Consider the following 24,790-nt stretch of genomic DNA (forward strand, 5'->3'; position numbering starts at 1 on the left):
TGGCCACACAAAATATTGACACTTTAGGAACAATTTGGACACTTTAACTTAGAGGTGTACTCCTTTTTGTTGCCAGCGGTTTAGACATTAATGGCTGTGTGATGAGTTATATGAGGGGACAGCAAATTTACACTGTTATACAAGCTGTACACTCACTACTTTACATTGTAGCAAACAGGGCAGGTGCTAGACTATTTTACGCCCTAGGCAAGACCAGCTACTTGCGCCCCCCCCCCCAAAAAAAAAAGGGAAAGGGGTAAAAACTCCTCTATGTAATACCCAGTGACCCTGATCTGATGGTTTCTCCATGTTATGCTGTCATACCCAGTGACCGCCATATTCCTTTATGTCCCTCTATGTCACACCCAGGGACCCTGATGTTTTTTCCATGTCACATCCTGGGACCCCAATATTCCTCAATGTCATGCTGTCATACCCAGTGACCCCAATGTTCCTCTATGTCACACCAGGGGCCCCTGATGTTCCTCCATGTCATACTCGGAGAGACCCTGATGTTTTTACATGTCACACCTGGGGACATCAATCCCCCATGGCACACAAAGGGACCCCAATTTCTTAGGGCACACATGGTGACCCCGAACCCCGGTTACACCCAGTGACCCCTATCCCCCATGTCACACCTGGTGACTTCGATTCACCATGGCAAATCTGGTGACCCAGATTCCCTTTCACACCAGGGATCCTCCATGTCACACCCCGGGACTCCGATCCCCTGTTCTGGGGACACCCACTAGGCAGTATGAAGAGAGTGGTCCGCACTCTGCCCTCCTTCACCGTGATTCCTTTTCCCAGGACGCTCCTCTCCTGGACCACAGTGCTCACCACGGCTCCAAAGAGCTTGTGGTGGATGGAGAAGCAGCAGTCAATGCCGAGCTCCAGCTCAGGTTCAGCTCTCCTCCACTCCCTGGTTAATATCGACCCAGGGACGTGAACGGCTGCCCACCAGCTCAGTGCAGAGTATCACTTCCTGCTTGGGGTTTAGGCCACTCAGCTCCAGCCGAAGAGGATCATCATGCAGGCAGCACTCCGGTGGGCTCCCTTCCTGCCTATTGCCCCCCCCCCCCCCAAACAGCGGTGGAAAGCCAAAGCCTGGTAGTTCTGCCACTGCCCCAGACACCTATCATCTTCCTCTGTCCCTTCTTCCTCGCCCACTGCCGCCTCTCCCCTCCGTTCACAAGGATCATTAATGATGGAGAGAGAGTGCCGACTCATGGCTGCGCCCCTAGGTGGCAATGCGCCCTAGGCGGCTGCCTAGTTTGCCTAGTGGAAGCACCGGCCCTGGTAGCAAAGTGTCATTTCTTCAGTGTTTTCACATGAAAAGATAGAATAACATATTTACAAATATGTGAGGGGTGTACTTACTTTTGTGAGATACTGTATATGTGTAGTAGTGTGATCTTAGACATACAAATTCTTATACAAGAAGAAGGTGGGATAGAAACTACACTTTATAGAAAACCGACAGCCGGCAACATGGTTATACATGCCAATAGCTTTTATCCAAACCCCCGGTACATAGTATACCCTACTCCCAGTATCTTAGATTGCATTGAGTCTGTTCGAACGACGAAGATTTTAAACAGGAGGTGGACTCCCTTCGAAAGAGATTGCTTATTAGAGGCTATTCGTGGACTACACTGCGAAAAGCTTATAATAGCACAAAAGAGAGAAAGGTATGTTCCGAGGTCTGAAACAACCAAAAACAGAAATAGTCCGTTTAATAACACCTTATACTAGACAACATACACAAATTAGAAAATACTTCAACAACATTGGTACAGACATCTATGCTCTTATCTGCCAGGACTCCACCCACCGTCCAATATACTCCATGGCTATTGGATCAGTGTGAAACATCAAGACAGCATGAGCTGTGTCCCTGTTAGGCAGAGAAAGCAAAAACTATATCCACTCATTCTAGCACCTACCTAGGAGGGCACTACATCTGTATGGCAGGGTCTGTTTGATTATTCACCTGCTGGGACGGCGCTCTGATGTGAGAAGCTGCAGTGTCAGTATTCCTTTAGCAGTAATTAACCCCTTACGGGTCTTTTTGACAGTTTAGCAGCCGTAGTTTGAATTGTGAATTAAAAAACAAATTACTACATAGCTTGAGTAGCAATTATATATGTTATAATATTTGGTTCCTAATAATATGGAGTTCTCCCTTGTACCGTGTCTGTTTATCATGGATTTATTTCTTACTGTGACAGGTCCTTGTGCCACTGCAGCCTAATCCCTCTATGCTGTGGCTGCTCTATGCAGGTTATAGCAGGAGGGGGGCAGCGTCTTCCTTACTGATACTGTTCCTGGATTGTCAGCCCTTCTGCAGGCCTCATAAAGCTGGTGTATGGGAAGCTGACTAATGGACACTTTCTATTAAACCTCTCCAGATCTGCATGTATTATGCACACCGTAGACTGGGCCTTTGGTGCTTGACAGGCAAAACCCTGTATAAATTTCCTGCTTTGTTCAGGCATCCAGGGAGGAAGATGACCCCTACCAACAGGTTGCCACAGGTAGTCAAGACACTCTAAAGGAGTCTGTTACATCTCTCCCTGTGCAAGGAGACTCAACTCTGACCATGTCAAGCTTTTTCCTTGTAGGATCAGTCAACTGACCAATTTAATCCTCTTCAAACAATTCCTAAAGGTAAGATGAGGATGATCTATAAGCAGGTTTTTGTACCTCCCTTCCTGCAGAGGTACCTGCAATGCAAGTATTTTAAGCACTTCCAAAGGAGCGTGTTGCCTTTTTTTCCTATGATGTGTAAGCTAGAAGCTCATGCTAGAAGAGTGGTGTAAATTGAACAGAAGGACAGAGCAGCGGAATGTCTTAGTGGTCATCACCTTGCAGCACTGGGTTGTTCAGTTCAAACCCCAACCAGAACACTTCTACCTGTACTGCAGGATATCAGATTAGGCACTTGTGAAGAGGAAGAGGTCTTCCGGTATAATGAGTCACCTATTTGGTTGATGTGGCCTTCATGAGCTTAGTTTTATACATGGAGTTGCCATTGGAGGATGCTTTGTCCTTTAGGGGTATACTCAATAATGATGATTAGTGGGTCCTTGGAGGGGGTTTAGGGTCTTCTGGTGGTAACTTTGTGTTGGTTTTGTTCTTCAGGGGTATATCTGTCTGCAGTTGTAGCCTGTGAACCTGCCTTAACCTTTGCCTCTCTTCCCCGATTTAAGGGGGAATGCTGGAGACTCTGATGTAAGGAGAGTTCTGGGGAAGCTGGGGACTCTGGAGTAAAAGGGAACTCTGTGGTCACCAAAGCTCCCCATTGCATCAAAGTTTCCAGAGACCCCTCTTACACTTCTCACAGAGGGCACTGTAAATTCCAGTATAGTGCACTGCCATTCCTCCATGAGGAATGGAAGCCTGCTATGCTTGGACTTGTACTGCTCTCTGTAGGGGACTGAGGAGCTACTGCCTGCTATGCTAAGACTTGTAGTGCCCTCTGTGGGGACTAAGGCATGGCAGCCTGCTATTCTGGAACTTGTAGTGCCCTCTGTGAGGGACTGAGGATTCCTCAGTCCTCCACATTCTAGGGCACTATAAGTCCCAGCATAGTGGGCTGTCATTCCTCAGTCCCTCATAGCTGGGGGGGGGGGGGGACAACAGAGTCCATATGCTATATAATGTCACAGCCCCGCTACCCCTCACCTTCCACCTCGGGTGCTGTCATTGTGTAGGGCAAAGGGCTCCGGCTCCACCATGTTTGGCTGTGATGTCAGATATGCAGGACTGGCACAGCTCCACTTTCTTCCCCTTCTACTGACTTTGGCGTCACAGGGGGGCTCTTCTCCTCCCCCAGCCACCCAGGGGCTCTCTCCTTGGGCCCTCTCCTTCTTCCCCAGCCACCCCGGGGCCCTCTCCTTTTCCCCTAGCCACCCAGGGACCCTCTCTTTCTCCCCTAGCCACCCAGGGACCCTCTCCTTTTCCCCTAGCCACCCAGGGGCCCTCTCCTTTTCCCCTAGCCACCCAGGGACCCTCTCTTTCTCCCCTAGCCACCCAGGGACCCTCTCCTTGTCCTCTAGTTACCCAGGGACCCTCTCCTTTTCCCCTAGCCACCCAGGGACCCTCTCCTTTTCCCCTAGCCACCCAGGAACCCTCTCCTTCTCTTCCAGCCACCCTCTTCTCCCCCAGCCACCCAGGGCCGCCTTCTTCTCCTCCTCCTCCACCAACTATTCTAAGACTCTTCCAACTTCCCTGGGGCTACTCACCCCCTTTGCGTAATAGACACCACAAATCTATGACCAGCCTACAGAGTGACAAGTTGGGGCCTGGTTACCTGTATGTTTCTGGGCCAAGGCAGAGCTCTCCTCCCAGAGCAACAACCGATGATAGCAGAGTGAGCTGACCGGGCAGTCACTTCCTACTGATGCAGGTGCACGCCCACCGATTCCTCCACATCTTAGGATTACATGATCAGACAGCCAATCCCCAGGCAGAGAAGGCGGGGTAAGTGTCAGCGGACAACCTGGCAGCCGCAGTGAAGGGACTGCAGCACACTGCTGCAACTTTTATATCCAAGGATAAAACAATCTTTTACTTGGGAGATTTCCCTGACTGCGCCCTTCTAAATGTTGTCGCTCTGCCACTGGCCGCGAGGCCCCTGTAGGTGCGAGGCCTTAGGCGACCGCCTAATTTGCCTAATTAGAGAGCTGCCTATGACGTTGGGCGCTCAGGCCACCCTCATGAAGTCTGTTTCTGATTGTTTGGTCAGAGACATTTACACCAGTGTCCTGCTGGAGGTCATTTTGTAGGGCTCTGGCAGTGCTCATCCTGGTCCTCCTTGCACAAAGGAGCAGATACCGGTCCTGCTGATGGGTTAAGGACCTTCTACAGCCATGTCCAGCTCTCCTAGAGTAACTGCCTGTCTCCTGGAATCTCTTCCATGCTCCTGAGACTTCATTCTGGCAATGGGAGGTATTGATGAGCCATCCTGGAGGAGTTGGACTAACTGTGCAACCTCTATAGGGTCCAGGTATGGCCTCATGCTACCAGTAGTGGCACTGACCCCAGCCAAATGCAAAACTAGTGACAAACACTCAGAAAAGATGAGTAGGGAAAATGTCAGTGGCCTCCACCTGTAAAACCATGTTTTGGAGGTCGTCTCATTGTTGCCCATCTAGTGCACCTGTTGGTAACAACCCCCTCTGCTACTTGACTGAGCAGATGAATATCCCAGGAGTTTCCCTGACTTGATGCTATACTCTGATTATAAAGTGTTGAGCAGTGTATATGAGTGTGGAAAACTCTTGGTAATTTTTCTTGTCTTCTGACAGACGGACTCTGTGGTGGGAATAGAAGGACATCGGAGGAAGATGTGACTACAGAAGATAATGACATGGCATCTTCTCCAGAAGTAAATCCCGTTCCTCATAATATACATGACAGACCTCACCATTGGAGGAGATCATTGGAATCTCCTGATACTTCACATAGTCCTCTAATATCTGACAGTGCCGACGGGTGCGGGAAACCATCTCATCTCAGGGAATCTTCTTTATACCATACAGGAGAGAATTCATTCTCATGTTCAGAGTGCGGGAAATGTTTTACTAATAAAAGAAACCTTCTTAGACACCAGAAAATACACACAGGAGAGTGTCCCTATTTATGTTCAGAGTGCGGGAAATGGTTTATTCGTAAAGGACACCTTCTTAGCCATCAGAGAATTCACACAGGGGAGCGTCCCTATTCATGTTCAGAGTGCGGGAAATGTTTTAGTGACAAAACATATCTTCTTAAGCATCAGAGAATACACACAGGTGAGCGTCCCTATTCATGTTCAGAGTGCGGGAAATGTTTTAGTCAAAAAGAAAGCCTCCTTAGCCATCAGAGAATACACACAGGTGAGCTTCCCTATCCATGTTCAGAGTGCGGAAAATGTTTTAATAATAAAGGAAACCTTCTTAGCCATCAGAGAATACACACAGATGAGCTTCCCTATTCATGTTCAGAGTGCGGGAAATGTTTTAATGAAAAACGAAACTTTCTTAGACATCAGAGAATACACACAGGTGAGCTTCCCTATTCATGTTCAGAGTGCGGGAAATGTTTTAATGAAAAAAGAAACCTTCTTAGACATCAGAGAATACACACAGGTGAGCGTCCTTATTCATGTTCAGAGTGCGGGAAATGTTTTAGTCAAAAAGAAAGCCTCCTTAGCCATCAGAGAATACACACAGGTGAGCTTCCCTATTCATGTTTAGAGTGCGGGAAATGTTTTAATCAGAAAGTACACCTTCTTAGGCATCAGAGAATACACACAGGTGAGCGTCCCTATTCATGTTCAGAGTGCGGGAAATGTTTTAATCAGAAAGTAAACCTTCTTAGCCATCAGAGAATACACAAAAATGAGCGCCCTTTTTAATGTTACGAGTGCGGGAAATATTTTCCAAACAAAGGTTTATTTCTTAGAAACCAGAAAGTTCATACAGGCGAGCGTCCTATTTCATGTTCAGAGTGCGGGAAATGTTTCACTCCTTATGTACGTTTCAATCGGCAAATAATTCACACTTGTATTAGAGGCTCCGTTTTCATGTTCAGAGTGCGGGAAAGTGTAAAAATAAAGGAAATATAATGAAACATCAGATTGCGCCCCCTGCTGGTACTACGGGAAATGGACTCTGGATTGTAACGGGTGGAACTGTTTAGTCCATAAACAAATGTGAAACCACCACAGTCCACTCGGGGTTGGTTTACACCCGCATTGCCCTCTGACCCGCTGTGGGGTTGGCAGGCAGCTGGGAGCCCTTATGTTAACCCTGTAAAGCCTACGCCAGTACGCCGCAACCGTATGCATCAGGGCTGTTGCAGCACAACCCCATTCAGATGAATAGCATTGCCCAATGTGACCGGGGGGTGTGAGGTTTGCAGCAGCCGCAAATAGCAGTGCCATGTGTACCGCCCCATCTGGGTGCCATTTAAGGTTAAGGGGTGGAAAAATCATGACTCAAATGTCTGCCTTTACCGATCCCTCCTCACATGAGGCAACAGGCAGGAAATCATCACAATACACGGGGGCAACAAGTGGGCAATCATGACAATACATGAGGCAACAGGTGGGCATTTATGATAATACATGGGGCAATAAGTCTACAATCATTACAATACATGAGGCAACAGGCTGGTGATCCTGACAATATATGGTGTGATATATAACAGACGGGCAATCATCATAATACATGGGGCAACAGACAAACAATTCTGACAATACATGGTCTATAATGCAACTGTATGAGGACCTAACGGGAAATGCTTTATTCTTTCTGTGTTCTACTTATAAATATGTATATAGATCTAACCTACTGGATGGAAAAAGATCACTGTAACATGCATTAACCCACAGCAGCCAATCAGGATTTATCTTTCACTGGTGAACCTTTTTTTTTTTTTTGGTTAAAGAAAGGAAACCCGTGCTATGGAGATGTAAGGGAATGAAAGGGCTGCAGCCTCCCTAGAATATAGCAATGCTATATCTAATTAATGGGTGTATACAGGGATAGGGAATTGGCGCTGCCCAAAGGGGTATTCATAAATAAATGTTAAAAATAAATTTTATAGACTCTTAAATATGTAGATATATATCTCTTATAACCTCAAATTATTCATAACCATATTACATAAAAATATAAAGTGACTAATGTTATGAAAGTGATATAGTGCCGTGTAATAAATAAATTCAATAGAATATAACTAAAAACAAATAAATTGATTCCTTGGGTGACACGGTAAAAATGCAATTAAAATTCTAAATATAAATACATATGTGGCAGATCAAAATATATTATAAATCGATATAAATATTGTGATAATTAAACGAGTGATCTGTGCATATAAGCAATAAAGCGCAAGGTGATTGGTGACTCTGAATATAGACGTGGTATATAACTAGCAATTATATATACACTCTTAACGTGCCAAGTGATAAGTGTATGGGCAATATATTTCCAGGAATCCAAAACAAACTGAGAAAAAAAATAATATATATATAGGTGCAGATATATCAATACACTCCACTCCCTAATCAAAGTATATCACAGATTAATTTAAACATATAAAAGATGGGGTAAATAAAGTTCATATAATGAAGTGCTTGATCATCTGGTGGTATTAGCATTCAATCTTCGTGCACTATAATGGGTGCTCAAAGTGGGTGGTGAAATAGATTGCACTCACCAGAGTGCCCAACCCCACACAGGGGTATTAAGCAGAGTAAGTGGTACTGTAAGCCACAGCAGGAAACTGTAAGCTCCTATGGGTCATCTACTTCTGTGTTCCTCTGTATAGGGGAGGGGGAAGGGACCCTGCTGTTCTCCAGTCCTCCGCTTGTTGTTGGGTAGTACTCCGGTGGTGTAATGTATGGGATGAATAAAGGGAGAACATATAGCGTAATTCCGTATGATAGGTTTTATTTTAGAACATCAAAAAAAGGGGGTACTCGCATTACAGAAGATAATAAACAGCGTTAGTGATGTGTCTCGCTCAGAGACCAAACAGGAAGCCGGCAATAGCGTGCTGTACTCCGAAACGCAGTGCTTTCCACGGAAGATCCGGATCGGGAAGTGACGCAACTATGCTGTACGCGTTTCGTCATTGTCATTGGCTGCTGAAGACGTCAATGACGAGCTTACAGTTTCCTGCTGTGGCTTACAGTACCACTTACTCTGCCTAATACCCCTGTGTGGGGTTGGACACTCTGGTGAGTGCAATCTATTTCACCACCCACTTTGAGCACCCATTATAGTGCACGAAGATTGAATGCTAATACCACCAGATGATCAAGCACTCCATTATATGAACTTTATTTACCACATCGTTTATATGTTTAAATTAATCTGAGATATACTTTGATTAAGGAGTGGAGTGTATTGATATATCTGCACATATATATATATATATATATATATATATATATATATATATATATATATATTTCTCAGTTTGTTTTGGATTACTGGAAATATATTGCCCATACACTTATCACTTGGCACGTTAAGAGTGTATATATAATTGCTAGTTATATACCACGTCTATATTCAGAGTCACCAATCACCTTGCACTTTATTGCTTATATGCACAGATCACTCGTTTAATTATCACAATATTTGTATTGATTTATAATATATTTTGATCTGCCACATATGTATTTATATTTAATTGCATTTTTTACCGTGTCACCCAAGGAATCAATTTATTTGTTTTTTGTTATATTCTATTGAATTTATTTATTACACAGCACTATATCACTTTCATAACATTAGTCACTTTATATTTTTATGTAATATGGTTATGAATAATTTGAGGTTTTAAGAGATATGTATCTACATATTTAAGAGTCTATAAAATTTATTTTTAACATTTATTTATTAATACCCCCTTTGGGCAGCGCCAATTCCCTATCCCTGTATACAACCTTTTTTATTGGTTGCTTCATGTTGTTGTTCCTTTTTGATTTATTGAAGTAGCCGGCTTTTTATTGGTCCAACCAATGTATGATTATTAATACATTTGACACATTTGTTAATTCTATTATAAAAGATTTAAGCTTTATTTTATTCATATCATTACTGTGTGGTAATCGCTTATTCTGATCTTGTACAATAAAAACGCTTCGTACAATATTCTGTGCCGAGTCTTCTTTTTTACCAATGATTAGATGATCGGTGATTGGAATGTGATCAGTTCAGAGAGAGTTATCCATTGGGGTTTTATTAGTGAGATGGAGAGTGGAGAAGGCACCACATTGACAGCCATTGGAGGCCCTTTCTAAAGCCCTAAACTTTTTGGCAACCTGTCTATGACATTAGTCTTCCAAACTCTATCTCACTGAGCTAAGGCCAGAAGAGTTCCAGGAGTTCTTCTCTGTCCACAGTTCCCAAACCAAAAGGAGACATCCACCACATCTTCAATTTTAAGACCCTAAACTTCCTCAGGAGTTCCCCATGCAATCCACCAGGTCATAGCCTCTCTCTTTATCAGGGAGACTTTTTGTTTTGACCACCCCATGTACTGTACGTCAGCTGCATTTCCGGGTCTGGGGCATGTACACGTGCCACCGGCGCCCAGCAGGAGCCAATCAGCGGGTCTGGCGGACACGATGTCCGTCGCCACCCGGCAGTCGTTCCCGAGAGAGGCATAGCAGTGGTCTGCCAATGTAAACAAGGGAGATCACCGTTCTGTGTTCCCCCTTAAAAATAATATTTTGCCGTATGTGACTAAAGTGTTCAGGTTTGGCTTGAAGAAAAGGCGAGAACCCTAGGAACACGGATCTCTGCCTTCCCACAGTTATAGCACCTCCCCCACAGTGAGTAACCCCTCCCTAGGAACACATTTAACCCTTTGATTGCCCCTGATGTTAACCCCTTCCCTGCCCGTGTCATTAGTACAGTGACAGTGCATATTTTTTTTAGCACTGATCACTGTATTGGTGTCACTGGTCCCCAACAAAAGTATCACTTAGCTGTCCGATTTGTCCACCGCAATGTCACAGTCCCGCTATAAGTCGCTGATTGCCGCCAGTACTGGAAAAAATTTAAAAAAATGTAATTCTATAAAAATATCCCATCGTTTGCAGACACAATAACTTTTATGCAAACCAATCAATAAACACTTATTGGGATTTTTTATTTACCAAAAATATTTAGTAGAATACATATTGGCCTAAATTGATGAAGAAATTTGATTCTTTACATTTTTTTTTATTGGATGTTTAATGGCAGAAAGTAAAAATATATATATATTTTTTTTCCAAAATCATCCGTCTTTTCTTGTTTTTAGCACAAAAAATGAAAACCGCAGAGGTGATCAAATACCACCAAAATAAACCTCTATCTGTGGGGAAAAAGGAAATCAATTTTGTTTGGGTACAGCGTCGCATGACCGCACAATTCTCAGTTAAAGTAATGCAGTACCCAATCGTTGGTGCCAATGGGAGAAATTCTGCCTCATCATTGATGTCAGTGAGAGAAATCGTGCCCCAAGGGCCAGATAAAAGCAAGCAAAGGGAATCTGACCCCTGGGCCACAGTTTGGAGTAGAGATCGACTGATTATGGGGGGCCGATATGCACTTTCCCCGATATATCGGAATCGGCCCCGGCAGTTACCGATATTGCCGTGACATCATTGCGTATGTTGCGCCACGCGCCTCCGCGCACTGTGAGTCTGGGATAGCTTCTGCGGCCTTCTTAGGCCACCTCCCTCAGCCTCGTTTTGGAGTCTCACAGTGCGCACACTTGTGTTACAGCCGCCGTGGCCACATACTGGAGTCTCTGCAGTGCACAGTCGGGACTGTGAGTGATTCTTCTCAAATCAATCATACAGTACAAGTACTGTGACCAGTCACAGTGCACAGTGTGTAACACAGCCGCCGCGGCCACCCACCCACAGCTGCCCGGTGCCAGCCAGCCAGCCACCCGCACACACCCACAGGCCCTTACCAGCCAGCCAGTCACAAGCCCTGCCTGTACCAACCAGCCACCCACCACATGGGGTGCCAGCTAGCCAGCCACCAAAGGGTGCCAGCCAGCCACACACCACACAGGGTGCAAGCCAGCTACCAAAGGGTGCCAGCCAGCCAGTCACCAAAGGGTACCAGCCAGCCAGCCACCAAAGGGTACCAGCCAGCCAGTCACCAAAGGGTGCCAGCCAGCCAGCCACCAAAGGGTGCCAGCCAGCCAGCCACCCACCACAGGGTGCCAGCCAGCCACCAAAGGGTGCCAGCTAGCCAGCCACCGAAGGTGGCCAGCAAGCCAGCCACCAATTGGTGCCAGCCAGCCAGCCAGCCACCCACCAAAGGGTGCCAGCAAGCCAGGCACCAAAGGGTGCCAGCCAGCCACCCACCAAAGGGTGCCAACCAGCCAGACACCCACCAAAGGTTGCCAGCAAGCCACCCACCAAAGGGTGCCATCCAGCCACCAAAGGGTGCCAGCCAGCCACCCAGCACAGGTTGCCAGCCAGCCACCCACCAAAGGGTACCAGCCAGCCACCCAGCACAAGTTGCCAGCCAGCCACCCACCAAAGGGTGCCAGCCAGCCACCCCCCACAGGGTGCCAGCCAGCCACCCACCCACCACAGGGTGCCAGCCAGCCAGTCACCCACCACAAGATGCCAGCCAGCCAGCCACCCACCATAGGGTGTCAGCCAGACACCCACCAAAGGATGTCAGCCAGACACCCACCACAGGGTGCCAGCCAGTCAGTTTTTTTAAGCTTTGATTCAATTTAATTTGTGTCTTTCAATTTTCAATGGAGATGGATGCAGATAGAAAAATTAAAAGTGTGGTCTGGGACTATTTATCTTCTCCATCTTCAAGAAAATCAGCAGCACTGTGCAACACTTGCAAAAACAATGTGAGCATGAGATCAATAACTGCAAAAACCAAAAATACGTCAAATCTTTGGGCCCATCTAAGAGTTCATTGTGTTGAATTGTATTGTCAAGATGAAAATATATCGAGGACTCTTAAAGACTTTTATATTATGTATTCATGTATCAGTATAGCAGTCTAGAGTCCCCTTTTAATCCCTGAATATATTTAAACATCGTAGTTTTCAGAAATTCAGTCTTTAGTCTTATTATGTTGTCTTTTATTATGAATATGTGTCAACTTTAACATGAAATGTCCAGCCAAGAGAACTTCCCTAACTTTCCAGAATAACAGATAAACAAATATATATTAGCTTAGATAATGATAGTTCCAGTAACCGGCCATTAATTGCATATTATCCATCATTTTTAATTGTCATATGCCCTTCCTTCTCCTAGAGCAAGATGACCAAGACTTTGCTAAAATAATCAACAAAGGCTGTATTATGGCTGTTAATGAAATATTGTGTAATCTTGTATGACTATATTTTTGGGTTTGTGCCCGCCATAGACTTTAATGTGATAATTTTCTATAAAAGGATGTATCAAAAATGTATATGTCATCACATTCTCTATTTCTGTATGAGATGTGGTCCTTGCGCATGTAATCTCAGTAAAGCTTACCTGAACAGATGCAAACCTGATTGGCGTAGATTATTTCATGGCTCAAACTTAACATTTGAACCTAAAATGAATTTAACATTTGGTGACCCCTAATCGTGTTTTTCTGACCTCATCAAAACCCGCCGGTTGCCACCGTACAACAGGAGGGACAGCACAGAGGCCTCAGGTGAGAAAACATTTTTATTTCTCATGATGAAAAACTGTCTTTTTCTGATGTGTGGTGGTGTGCCGGTTGGGGTAAGTGCGGCTACGAAAGGTAACACGTATCCTTTGAATTTAATTGCATTCTGTCTGTGTATGGTTACTGAGATTATTAAATGCTACCAATAGGAAATACTATGTATGAAAAATATTATTTTCTAAAAAAATATTTTTTTAATTGTCCTTATTACAAGAAATTACAATATATATATAAGGGACGATTTCAGCAGAGATATTATTATTTTCTGGATTGTGTGTGTGTGGTGTTGAAAGACAAATGTGGAGGTATTAGGGCAGGTATTGCCTTGAACCCCAGTGTCTGTGTAATCTGCTGAGTGTTCTTTGGATTAGGGAGTAAGAGAGACTCGCCTATATTCACTCGTTTTGGAGACGTCCAAACGAGCAATAGAACAGATTAAAGACATGTCGTAATGATAAAGTACCTGGTGGCTGATTGGTGCACAGCCGTAGTGATAAAGAAACGGAGTTCTTGATCCCAGAATCTCCAAATATTGTCATTTCTTAAAGTGGTAACGAGAAAGGCTTCAGTCCTCTGACACCTGTTCTCCTGGGTGATCTCTGGGATTGTGGTGAGCCTTGTGTACCCTGCTTATACTCATGGACGCTATGGGATGGGGTTTCAGTTATACTTGCTGTTATACTTGCCTGTGTGCGATGCTATTTCCCCCCATGGGCATGTATTTTGTTCTTTTTCTTTTTCTTGCCTGATTTCTGTACCTTATGTGACAATGTTGTATTATATACTACTGATGTGATGTGACCTGGTGTGCTGACTGCATACGTTTGTTTTGTTGTTATTATGTGAACCCAATAAACGTTTGTTTTCCAAAAAAAAAAAAAAAAAAAAGTGGTAACGAGAAATAATAAAATGGGAAATTTAATTGATAAGAATGTTTTGCCCATTATGAATGACTTAGGGCTTAAAAAACTAAAGCAAAAATGTATTAAAAATAGCAAAGACAACAGGCTTAAATGTTGCTAAATTGCATTCAGGTGCACCCATCGTTAAGATGATGGTGAGCGGTGATCCAGACGCCCTCAAACATCATGTAAAATGGTGCAAAATTACTAAAAAAGTGTATGAAGAGGATCCCTCTAAATGGTGGCCACCAGAGGGCTATTTTGAGTATGCCTAAAAATTGATGCCTTGTTTAACTTGCTATTTAAAATGTCTGATTGTGGGGGAATTAAATGTCTAGCAGCACGGGAAGGAAAAAATATATAGGTGAAGCCCCTCCCTATAAAATGTGTTCAGAAAAAGCTACTTTAACAAATAGATAAGGAAGAGTAATAGAAACAGTTTTATCAGGGAAAACATAGTTCGCCGTAGTTGGCAGGACACTTTGAGGTTATTTTTTATATATAGAATTGTAGATAATGAGAATTTACATTTTGCTCATAAGTCCCTGTATGAAAGGTAGCTCTGCTGCAAAATTTTGAAAATTGGCTACTTGCCAAGAGAGGGTTCAACAATAAATATCTTCGTTCCCGTCATAGTTATGGAATTTATTTTTGCACAGAAAGGGTTACCGCAATTAGTGTGACCATTGGACCCTGTTGGCACCGAGCCAAAAATTTCAAATCAGATTAACTTTTTATCTGATTATAGTTTTTGAATGGTATTTTAGGGGTGTCCTCTATTGAAGGAGGGGAACCTCTGGTCAGGTTTTTGTAAAAATGACACGAGAAAAAAAAAAAGAAGAACGTTTTTTTTGTAGGTTTGGCACGGAGCCAAAAAAAAAATGTTTTAAGTTTTATAGTTTTATCTGATTTTAGCATACAAGTGGTATCTGATGTGCCATCTTTACTGATGGCCATACCATCCGATGCTACTCACTTTTACAGTGAAGTAATGCGTTTTTTTTAGCGTCCTAATGGACGAGGAGACAAAGCCATCTTTGTTTCTTGTTTTTCAGTCCGGGTAACTGACCTGGTGTAGAAATGCCCTTAAAAATAGGTGATGGAGGTTAGTATACAGCAAGGATAGGGAAAGTTTATGTCCCTTAGAAACCCCAAGAAATTGGGGTAATTGTAGAAAATCTCCCAAACATTGCCAAGTGTCTTAAAGAAATGGTACAAAAGGTTGATGTGAATGGAGAAAACTCAGTAAGCTACATATATAGATATGTGGATTTTGAGTGATTGTGCAGTATCTGAGGAAAAAAAAAAAAAAATATATATATATATATATATATATATATATATATATATATATATATATATATATATGCGTATGTATGGAACACATTTGCAGTAAATAAATAAATAAGTACACATGAATCAGGGATATTGAGGATACAGGCAGATGGCCAAAATACGTATGAAGCAAAGATTGATACAATGAAATTCCAAAGGAATGGGTAACAAGTATGTTTGATAAAGGACAGGATATGTGAATGTTATTGGATGTTGTTTAGAAGGAAGGTGAGGAGATGTTGAACTATTGGAATAGATTCAAAGATGCTATATAGAAGCATAGTGATTAGGTGACTGAAAGTGAAGATGGCATGAAACAACCTAAAGTGATAAATATTTTTGTAAGTGGATTGTTGTCTGAGATTAGAAAAGAAAATGGAGCTCCGCATAGCGGGCTGGAGAATTAAACCTGTCCCTGAGTTGGTTGACATAGCACAGATAGCTTGTGAAATGTTAAGGAAAAAATAGAGAGAAAGGAAAAAACTAAAATAATGAATATGCAAGTCCCTGCGGTAAAGGAAAAGGTACATAAACCCAGGGGAATGTCAGTTTCTACAGTACAGGTGATGGAACCCCCTTATCCCCCGTCAGGAATAGTGTACATTTCCAATTTTGGGGTCCCCCAGGCCAAAAGGGAGAACTGGAGATCCAAAGAGGGGCAGTGTAGGACCCCTACAGGAATTATTAAATGGACAAACAAAAAGCAATTATAAATTCACTTCGGAAGAGTTAACCCCTTCAGTTATGGAAGCATTTAAACAAATCAAGCAATCTTTGCTAACAGTGCCCAGTCTTGGTTTGTCAGACTATAGCAAAGATTTCTATTTATTTTGCACAGAAATAAATGGACAAATGCGAATGGGGTGTTAACGCAACACTTCTGTGCCAGACATCGCCCAGTGGGATACTACAGTTAACCATTGGACAGCGTTGCAGAGGGCTACCTGGATGTCTAAAATCAGTAGCGGCGACTGCCCTACTGGTTGAAAAAAAAACTGTAGACATTGTATTAGGCAACACTTTGTATTTGATGTGCCCCCATCATTTGAAGGCTATGTTAAATAGTGCCTATACTAAACACTTCACAGTACAAAGGATAGCACATTATCATTTAATTTTTTTATCAGCTTCTAATCTAAAAATTCAGCGCTGCCAGACTCTGAATCCAGCTATTTTTCTATCGGAAACTGACGGTGAGGAAATTGATGGTTCTGAATACCTAATACATGATTGTGCTACCTTTATTGATGAAGTAACAAAACCCAGATCTGATCTTCAGGATGAATCCATTGCTGGTCTGCCTGTATGTGCAGACTTGTTGGTAGATGGCTCATCCCTCAGATGACCTGATGGGTTAACATTAGCTGCCTGTGTGGTAGTAAACGGTGAGAGCCGACTACTGCATACTGAAATTCTGCTAAATTCTAAGTCAGCGCAGGCTGCGGAACTTACAGCTCTCTGTGTTGCATTGGAGCTAGCAGAATTAGATACGGTAAATATCTACAGTGATTCTGCTTATGCTGTGGGTATATTGCACAGCTTTGCACAATTATGGCAGGAAAGGGGTTATCTGATAGTAACAGGAACACGCATTCAGCACAAAGAGTTAATTGTTAGACTGTTGTTTGCAGTCCAATCGCCTCTTAAAGTAACAGTAATTAAATGTAAAGTACATACCGGGTTTAATGACAGTGTATCGGTTGGGAATGTTTTGGCAGATAAATATGCAAAAGAAGCTATTCACTCTTATCAGCCACATGTAGTCCCTATATTTTTGGTCACAAATCTTCAAGTGGACCATGGGGTTATCAAGGCCCTACAGGAGAATTCACCCCGCCAATCCACTTGGTCTGTCAAAGGAGCTGTTTGCGGACCAGATGGCCTGTGGAGGTTGAATGATAAACTGGTTGCTCCACCGACTCTTTTTCCTTCATTGTTGGCTTTGAGCCATGGGCCTTGCCATGTCTCAACAGGAGGGATTATGAACAAACAGTGGTGGGCACCAGGTTTTTACACATATGCTGCTAAACAAGTTGATGAATGTGCTGTATGTCAAATGCATAACATAGGTAAACCAGTGCCTACCCCTATGAAACACATTCCGCATACTGAGGAGCCGTTTCAAAATTGTGTAGATTGACTTCTCAGATATGCCCCCTTGTGGCCGATTTAAGTATCTTTTAGTTTACAAATAAGGATGCCAGAACAGTAGTTAAGTGTCTTACTAGAGAATTGATTCCTAGGTTTGGTATGGGAGCTGTGATCTCTTCAGACAGAGGTACACACTTTGATAACAAACTAATAGCAGAGGTAGTAGATATCTTAGGTCTGAAACAACAGTTACACACCACATATAGACCACAGATTAGTGGGATGGTGGAACGCAGTAATCAAACCCTAAAGAGGTATCTGGCCAAGATGACTACTAATGGAAAGAGCACATGGGTAGAAGCATTGCCTATAGCCCTAGCAACTATCAGGACTACCCCTAAGGAGAACATATATTGTTTGGGCGCCCTCCTAAAAGACTTCCTACAGCTTCTGTAACATCAGAAACAGTGACTTTAAGACTTTAACACAAATGTGTTTTCTGATACTTTTTCCAAAGCAGGACAACCAGTGGACCTAAGTGAAAAGACTCATGGACTAAAATCTGGAGAGTGGGTGTACATCAAGAATCACACCCTGAAGACTACTCTGTCCCCTAAGTGGAAAGGACCGTTCCAGATTATTTTTGTGTCTCCCACAGCTGTAAAGCTAAAAGACTACAAATATTGGGTGCATGGTTCCCATTGTAAGAAAGCAGTGACTTTGAACAAACATACAGGCCAGTGTACTGCTGGCAAGGACTTTTCTGTACCTTTACCTTCTAGGTCATCTCCATCATTGATTCAGGCTCGAGCCAGAAGACTACGAATACGGAAGAATGTCTCTTACAGTACCTAGAGCTGATATGCATCTCTGAGGAATTATCCTAAGTGGAGGAGCCTTGGTGTGGATCACGGTCATGATGTATGAATGGACTCGCATGATAAAAAAAGGTGAGACGCATGATACCTTTTTCCTCAATGCTACTGTAATGACTAAAAAGTTACACATTACCCCAGAGTCTGGATTTGATCAAAGGCTGAAGAGAGACTTACATGCTAAGTTGAGACAACCCTTCTATAATTCCTTTGTGGCAATGCAGTTGCAAGCTGCCAAGAAGTTGGAAATCACTAAGTGTTGGATATGCACACATTCACCTATCTCACACAAGACTTTGCCCTTACTAGGTATACCCAGTACCCTAGCTGAGATAGAGGACGGTGCTCACTTTAGCAATATCAGTGCTAAGATGGTTGACAAGGCCATTTCACTGCTGCTATTTACCAATGCCCCAATGAGAATACCAGCAGTATGTATTAACTTTACCCGTATTTATCCACCAGAACTACTTGAGAAAGGTTTCAAGAATACTGATCGAGCAATTGGAGACTCTCAGTGAATGGATAATGCGGATGTCAGGTATTGGTTTGATGGTAAAGATTTTATGTGGAGTACAGATCGATATCAGGAATTGCATGATTTCACACACCGCCAACATTCACGCCAGAATAATTTGAAGTTATTAATGTGCCTGCTACATGGTACATGAGTGACAATGAGTTTAAAGAGACGCAATTGCATAAAATTCCTGCCCATTTCTTCAAAAGAGCCCTCACTGAACAGGATATTCCAGTACAGGCTACCCTCGGACAAATGGCAGATGACACTGAAGAAGAGACTAATCTTGAAATACTAGCACCTATTCCAACCCAGAATGAAGGCCCAGAAAGAAATGATGATGATATTAATGTTGAGTCCCATAGATGTTGTATTAAAAAGGCTTTCAGTTTTATTATAGATTTAGCTGATTTAAGGCTTTAACATAATTGCTCTGTATGACAGAAATTTCATATTAATGGCCACTGAATTAAAAATGGTTAAAAAGGAGGTTTTGCAACACCGGCTGGTGTTGGATTACCTTACTGCTAGTCAGGGAGGAATGTGTACCGTAGTGGGAACCTCATGCTGCAATTACATAGGAAATGATACGAAAGCTTTATTTTTGTAAGGAACATACCGAAACCGCTTGGATTGGAGGTAGCTGGGAAAGTTGACTCTCTTGGCTAAATCCTGCCAACTGGTTTACTGGTATTGGAGGGTGGTTCGCAGGTATATTGCATGGTGTCCTGTATATTGTTGGAGTTATAGTATTGATTATGCTGGTAGTTAAATGTGTACCAATGCTATGCAAATGTTGTATGAAAATGGCTACTGCTCGTACTAATACTGGTTCTTTTGAGCTCTCGAGGCCTCGCATAAAGACGGCCCATGAGATGGTTACTTGCATACCCGAAAGCCAACCTAAAGACACAGAAGAAGTTTAAAAGAAAAGACACAGATGAATTCTAAACTCAGGAGGGACCTGTCAAGATGAAAATATATTGAGGACTCTTAAAGACTTTTATATTATATGTTCATATATCCATATTCAGTATGGCAGTCTAGAGTCCCCTCTTAATCCTTGAATATACTTTCAAAATAATACGTTTTAGGATTTCAGTCTGAGTCTGTTTGTTATGTTGTCTTTATTATGAATATGTGTCAAGTATAACATGAAATGTTCTTCCACAAATGATAAGATTCCCGGAAAGAGATGTTTATGAAAACAAGCCCCTTATTACCGTAAAATGTAAAAAGCCCCCAATCAATAATTTTTAATTGTCAGACTAACTTTTCACTCAACGTCATTATATTGTCAGGATGACCGTATGTGTAATTAGACTGTATTATGAAATCTTGTGCAATATTGTGAAACTTTGTATAGTCTGTAACTTGGGCTTGTGCCCATTTATGTATTATAAAAAGTCTGTAACAAATTTAATCTGTGTCACACATCCATTGAAGGATGGTGTGAACCGCTGTATGGCGTATATTCTGAGTAAACATATGTAGACGAATGCAAACCTGATTGGCGTAGATTATTTCATGGCTCAAGCTTAACATGAATTTAACACTAGCAGCTTGCATGGTAATTTGTCGCTTTCGGGTGAGATCTTTGCTCCACAGAGTATTTTTTCTTTTTTGGTTTGTCCGTCACTTCGGTCAGTTCCTGACCTTTAGGCTGTGAGGAAGTACAAAGATCACAGAAGCCAAGGCAGAAGGGAAGCCTGAGAAAAAGGAAAGCAAGAGAAAGGGGGAGGGGGGAGAGAGAGAAAGAGGGAGTCAGCAAAGGGGACCTCAGACTACTCTCCCCCTATTAAAACGTACCCCCATAAAGATATAGATAAAAATGGGAGAGCAGGCCATCAGGACAGTCTTCCCATTCATCCCCCTTCCTCCTTACCGTATGAGAGCTGGGGATAGGCTCCGCAGCCTCTGGTAGTCTGGTCTGGTCCTCTGCCATTGAAACATCCTGGAGGGGGGTCACTTCTGGAGTCTGAAGTGAAAAACCGCTGCTGCTGTGTTCAGGGCTTGTTTTTATTTTCCAATTTCACGCAAGAAATGCGTAGGCCTCGCCCTCGGTTAGGGTAAGGGCGCCTGCCCTAGTCGTGCTGTGTTTTGCCCAAACCTAAGATGGCCGACCGTCCACTTCCAGTGGCGGCGCCATCTTAGTGACCTCACATCTGGTCCGGCGTTCCTATACAGATAGATGCCGCGGACGGGGTGCCCTGACAACAGCATGGAGCGGGAGAAGAGAGAGAAACCCGTCACCCCCTTCTGCCACGCGAGCCCGCCTGGAGGCTTGGAGGAATGGCAGCAGACTGCGGGAATTCCACTGGCGCCCCAGTAGGTGTCCTCATGGCTCTTCTCCCATCCCCAGCTTAGTCTAAAGAGGGGATGGAAGGCACAAAGGGAAATACCTCTCTTTGGAACCCCCTCACTTCCAACTACCGGATTACACTTACCTTTCTAGCAGTGGGAGTTTGTACGGGTTCCAGGATACTGGGGTTTTTTTTCCACTCTTTTCACCCCCCCTCCCTCCTTTACCCCGGAGCCTGTGACTGACTGCCTCGTCAGCTGTAACACGGGGGGGTGAAGGAGGTACCCAGGGATGCCTGCCATGGGTAAAATACCTATTTCCAGGCCTAAAATAACAAAACTGGGGAATTATCCTCTTGGTGCCGGTGTTTGCAGGGCGCAGGAAACACAAGAACTGAGGGGGCAGCCTAGGGCGGCCTGTTTTAAACTTGTGTGCTTGTGTTTCCTGCAGGAGGTGGAGTCTATCTCTCATGTGACCGTCCTGGAGGATTACTGGGGAAATACGCCCCTTCCTAACCAATGACACCACAATGCTTCTAATCAACTCCCTGGTAATCTCCCACCTTGACTACTGCAACTCCCTCCTCATTGGTTTACCTTTACATAGGCTTTCCCCCCTTCAGTCCATCATGAATGCTGCCGACAGGCTCATCCACCTTACCAACCACTCTGTGTCTGCTACTCCTCTCTGCCAATCCCTACATTGGTTGCCACTCATCCAACTAATTAAATTCAAAATACTAACAAAAACTTCAAAGACACCCACAACTCCACCCCCAGCCATATCACTAACCTGGTCTCTAATTACCAACCAAAATAATTTGCTTCTTTCCTCCTAAGGCCTCCTGCTCTCTAGCGCCCTTGTCACCTCATCCCATGCTCACCTCCAGGACTTCTCCAGAGCCTCTCTGATCCTCTGGAACTCCCTACCCCAATCTGTCTGGCTATCTCCTTCTCTGTCCACTTTTAGCCCATCCCTGAAAACTCATCTCTTCAGAGAAGCCTATCTTGCCCACACCTAACAACTGTACATTTATTTTCTCCATCCCCCACAGGTATTACCTTTTGTATCACTTGACCCTCCCTCTTATATTGTAAGCCCTAATGAGCAGGACCCTCTGATTCCTCCTGTATTGTGTGCACTCACATTGTAAAGTGCTGCGCAAACTGTTTTGGCACCATATACAATGCCTTACTAAAGTATTCGGCCCCCTTGAACTTTTCCACCTTTTGCCACATTTCAGGCTTCAAACATAAAGATATAAAACTGTAATGTTTTGTGAAGAATTAACAACAAGTGGGACACAATCATGAAGTGGAACTAAATTTATTGGATATTTCAAACTTTGTTAACAAATAAAAAACAGAAAAATTGGGCGTGCAAAATTATTCAGCCCCTTTACTTTCAGTGCAGCAAACTCTCTCCAGAAGTTCAGTGAGGATCTCTGAATGATCCAATGTTGACCTAAATGACTAATGATGATAAATAGAATACACCTGTGTGTAATCAAGTCTCCGTTTAAATGCACCTGCACTGTGATAGTCTCAGAGGTCCATGTAAAACACGCAGAGAGCATCATGAAGAACAAGGAACACACCAGGCAGGTCCGAGATACTGTTGTGGAGAAGTTTAAAGCTGGATTTGGATACAAAAAGATTTCCCAAGCTTTAAACATCCCAAGGAGCACTGTGCAAGCGATAATATTGAAATGGAAGGAGTATCAGACCACTGCAAATCTACGAAGACCTGGCCGTCCTTCTAAACTTTCAGCTCATACAAGGAGAAAACTGATCAGAGATGCAGCCAAGAGGCCCATGATCACTCTGGATGAACTGCAGAGATCTACAGCTGAGGTGGAAGACTCTGTCCATAGGACAACAATCAGTCGTATACTGCACAAATCGGCCTTTATGGAAGAGTGGCAAGAAGAAAGCCATTTCTTAAAGATATCCATAAAAAGTGTCGTTTAAAGTTTGCCACAAGCCACCTGGGAGACACACCAAACATGTGGAAGAAGGTGCTCTGGTCAGATGAAACCAAAATAAAACTTTGTGGCAACAATGCAAAACGTTATGTTTGGTGTAAAAGCAACACAGCTCATCACCCTGAACACACCATCCCCACTGTCAAACATGGTGGTGGCAGCATCATGGTTTGGGCCTGATTTTCTTCAGCAGGGACAGGGAAGATGGTTAAAATTGATGGGAAGATGGATGGAGCCAAATACAGGACCATTCTGGAAGAAAACCTGATGGAGTCTGCAAAAGACCTGAGACTGGGACGGAGATTTGTCTTCCAACAAGACAATGATCCAAAACATAAAGCAAAATCTACAATGGAATGGTTCACAAATAAACATATCCAGGTGTTATAATGGCCAAATCAAAGTCCAGACCTGTTCAAATCCAATCGAGAATCTGTGGAAAGAAGTGAAAACTGCTGTTCACAAACGCTCTCCATCCAATCTCACTGAGTTCGAGCTGTTTTGCAAGGAGGAAAGGGCAAAAATTTCAGTCTCTCCATGTGCAAAACTGATAGAGACATACCCCAAGCGACTTACAGCTGTAATCGCAGCAAAAGGTGGCGCTACAAAGTATTAACTTAAGGGGGCTGAATAATTTTGCACGCCCAATTTTTCCGTTTTTTATTTGTTAAAAAAGTTTGAAATATCCAATAAATTTCGTTCCACTTCATGATTGTGTCCCACTTGTTGTTGATTCTTCACAAAAAATTACAGTTTTAGATCTTTAAGTTTGAAGCCTGAAATGTGGCAAAAGGTCGCAAAGTTCAAGGGGGCCGAATACTTTCGCAAGGCACTGTATATTGTGAGGGGAATTCTCCAAACTCTGGTGCAAATAGGAACCCTGATGTAAGGGGGCGTTTGTCATCAGAGCCCCCTTTGATCAGAGTTGCCAGTGTACTCCTCTTAAATCAGGGTGCACAGAGCTCCTTTTCATCAGAGTTTCCCATTACAGTATAAAGGGGAACTCTGTGGATTCTGATGAAGGGGCTTATACAGGTTCTGAGTCTCATCCTCCCGGCAGTGCTGCTGTCTGGGATGGAAGAATGGTGGGGGGGGGGGGGGCACAAAAATGCTCCTTCGCCTATGTACACAAAAATCCTGGCGCCGGCCCTGCTCCTGGGCCCAACTGAGGACATTTAGGGCCTTAAGATTGAAGATGTGGTGGATGTCTCCTTTTGTTTGGCAACTGTGGACAGAGAAGAACTCCTGGAATTGTTATAGCCTCAGACCTGAAAATGCAGTTAACATACAGGTACATGATTTTGTGCAGAACGTCCGCCCTGCCGCAGTACATGTACGTGGGGTGGTCAAAAAAAACAGAAGTCGCCCTGATAAAGAGAGAGAGACTATGACCTGGTGGATTGCATGCAGAACTCCTTGGCCCACCTGAGGACATTTAGGGCCTCCTGTGCCCAGCTGAGGACATTTAAGGCCTTAAGATCAAAGATGTGGTGGATATGTCCTTTTGGTTTTGGAACTGTGATCAGAGTAGAACTTCTGGAACTCTTCTGGCCCCAGACCTGGAAATACAGAT

The 24,790-nt window shown here is 43.5% G+C and overlaps 2 protein-coding genes across 2 annotated transcripts in view; one reads left to right on the forward strand and one right to left on the reverse strand.

Moving 5' to 3' along the window:
* LOC309550274 (uncharacterized protein) overlaps positions 1-24,790 on the reverse strand; it is a gene marked incomplete at both ends in the record, with an annotated part of 1,476,097 nt that overhangs the window by 1,258,298 nt on the left and 193,009 nt on the right.
* LOC309549935 (uncharacterized protein) lies at positions 1,495-6,406 on the forward strand (the record flags this gene model as incomplete). Its single annotated transcript, XM_082250418.1, has 2 exons — positions 1,495-1,694; positions 5,494-6,406. 2 exons carry the CDS (start codon positions 1,495-1,497, stop codon positions 6,404-6,406), a joined length of 1,113 nt encoding a protein of 370 aa, XP_082106544.1.

Source organism: Pelophylax lessonae (assembly GCF_965119305.1).
Source record: "Pelophylax lessonae genome assembly, chromosome: 3".
Lineage (NCBI taxonomy): Eukaryota > Metazoa > Chordata > Amphibia > Anura > Ranidae > Pelophylax > Pelophylax lessonae.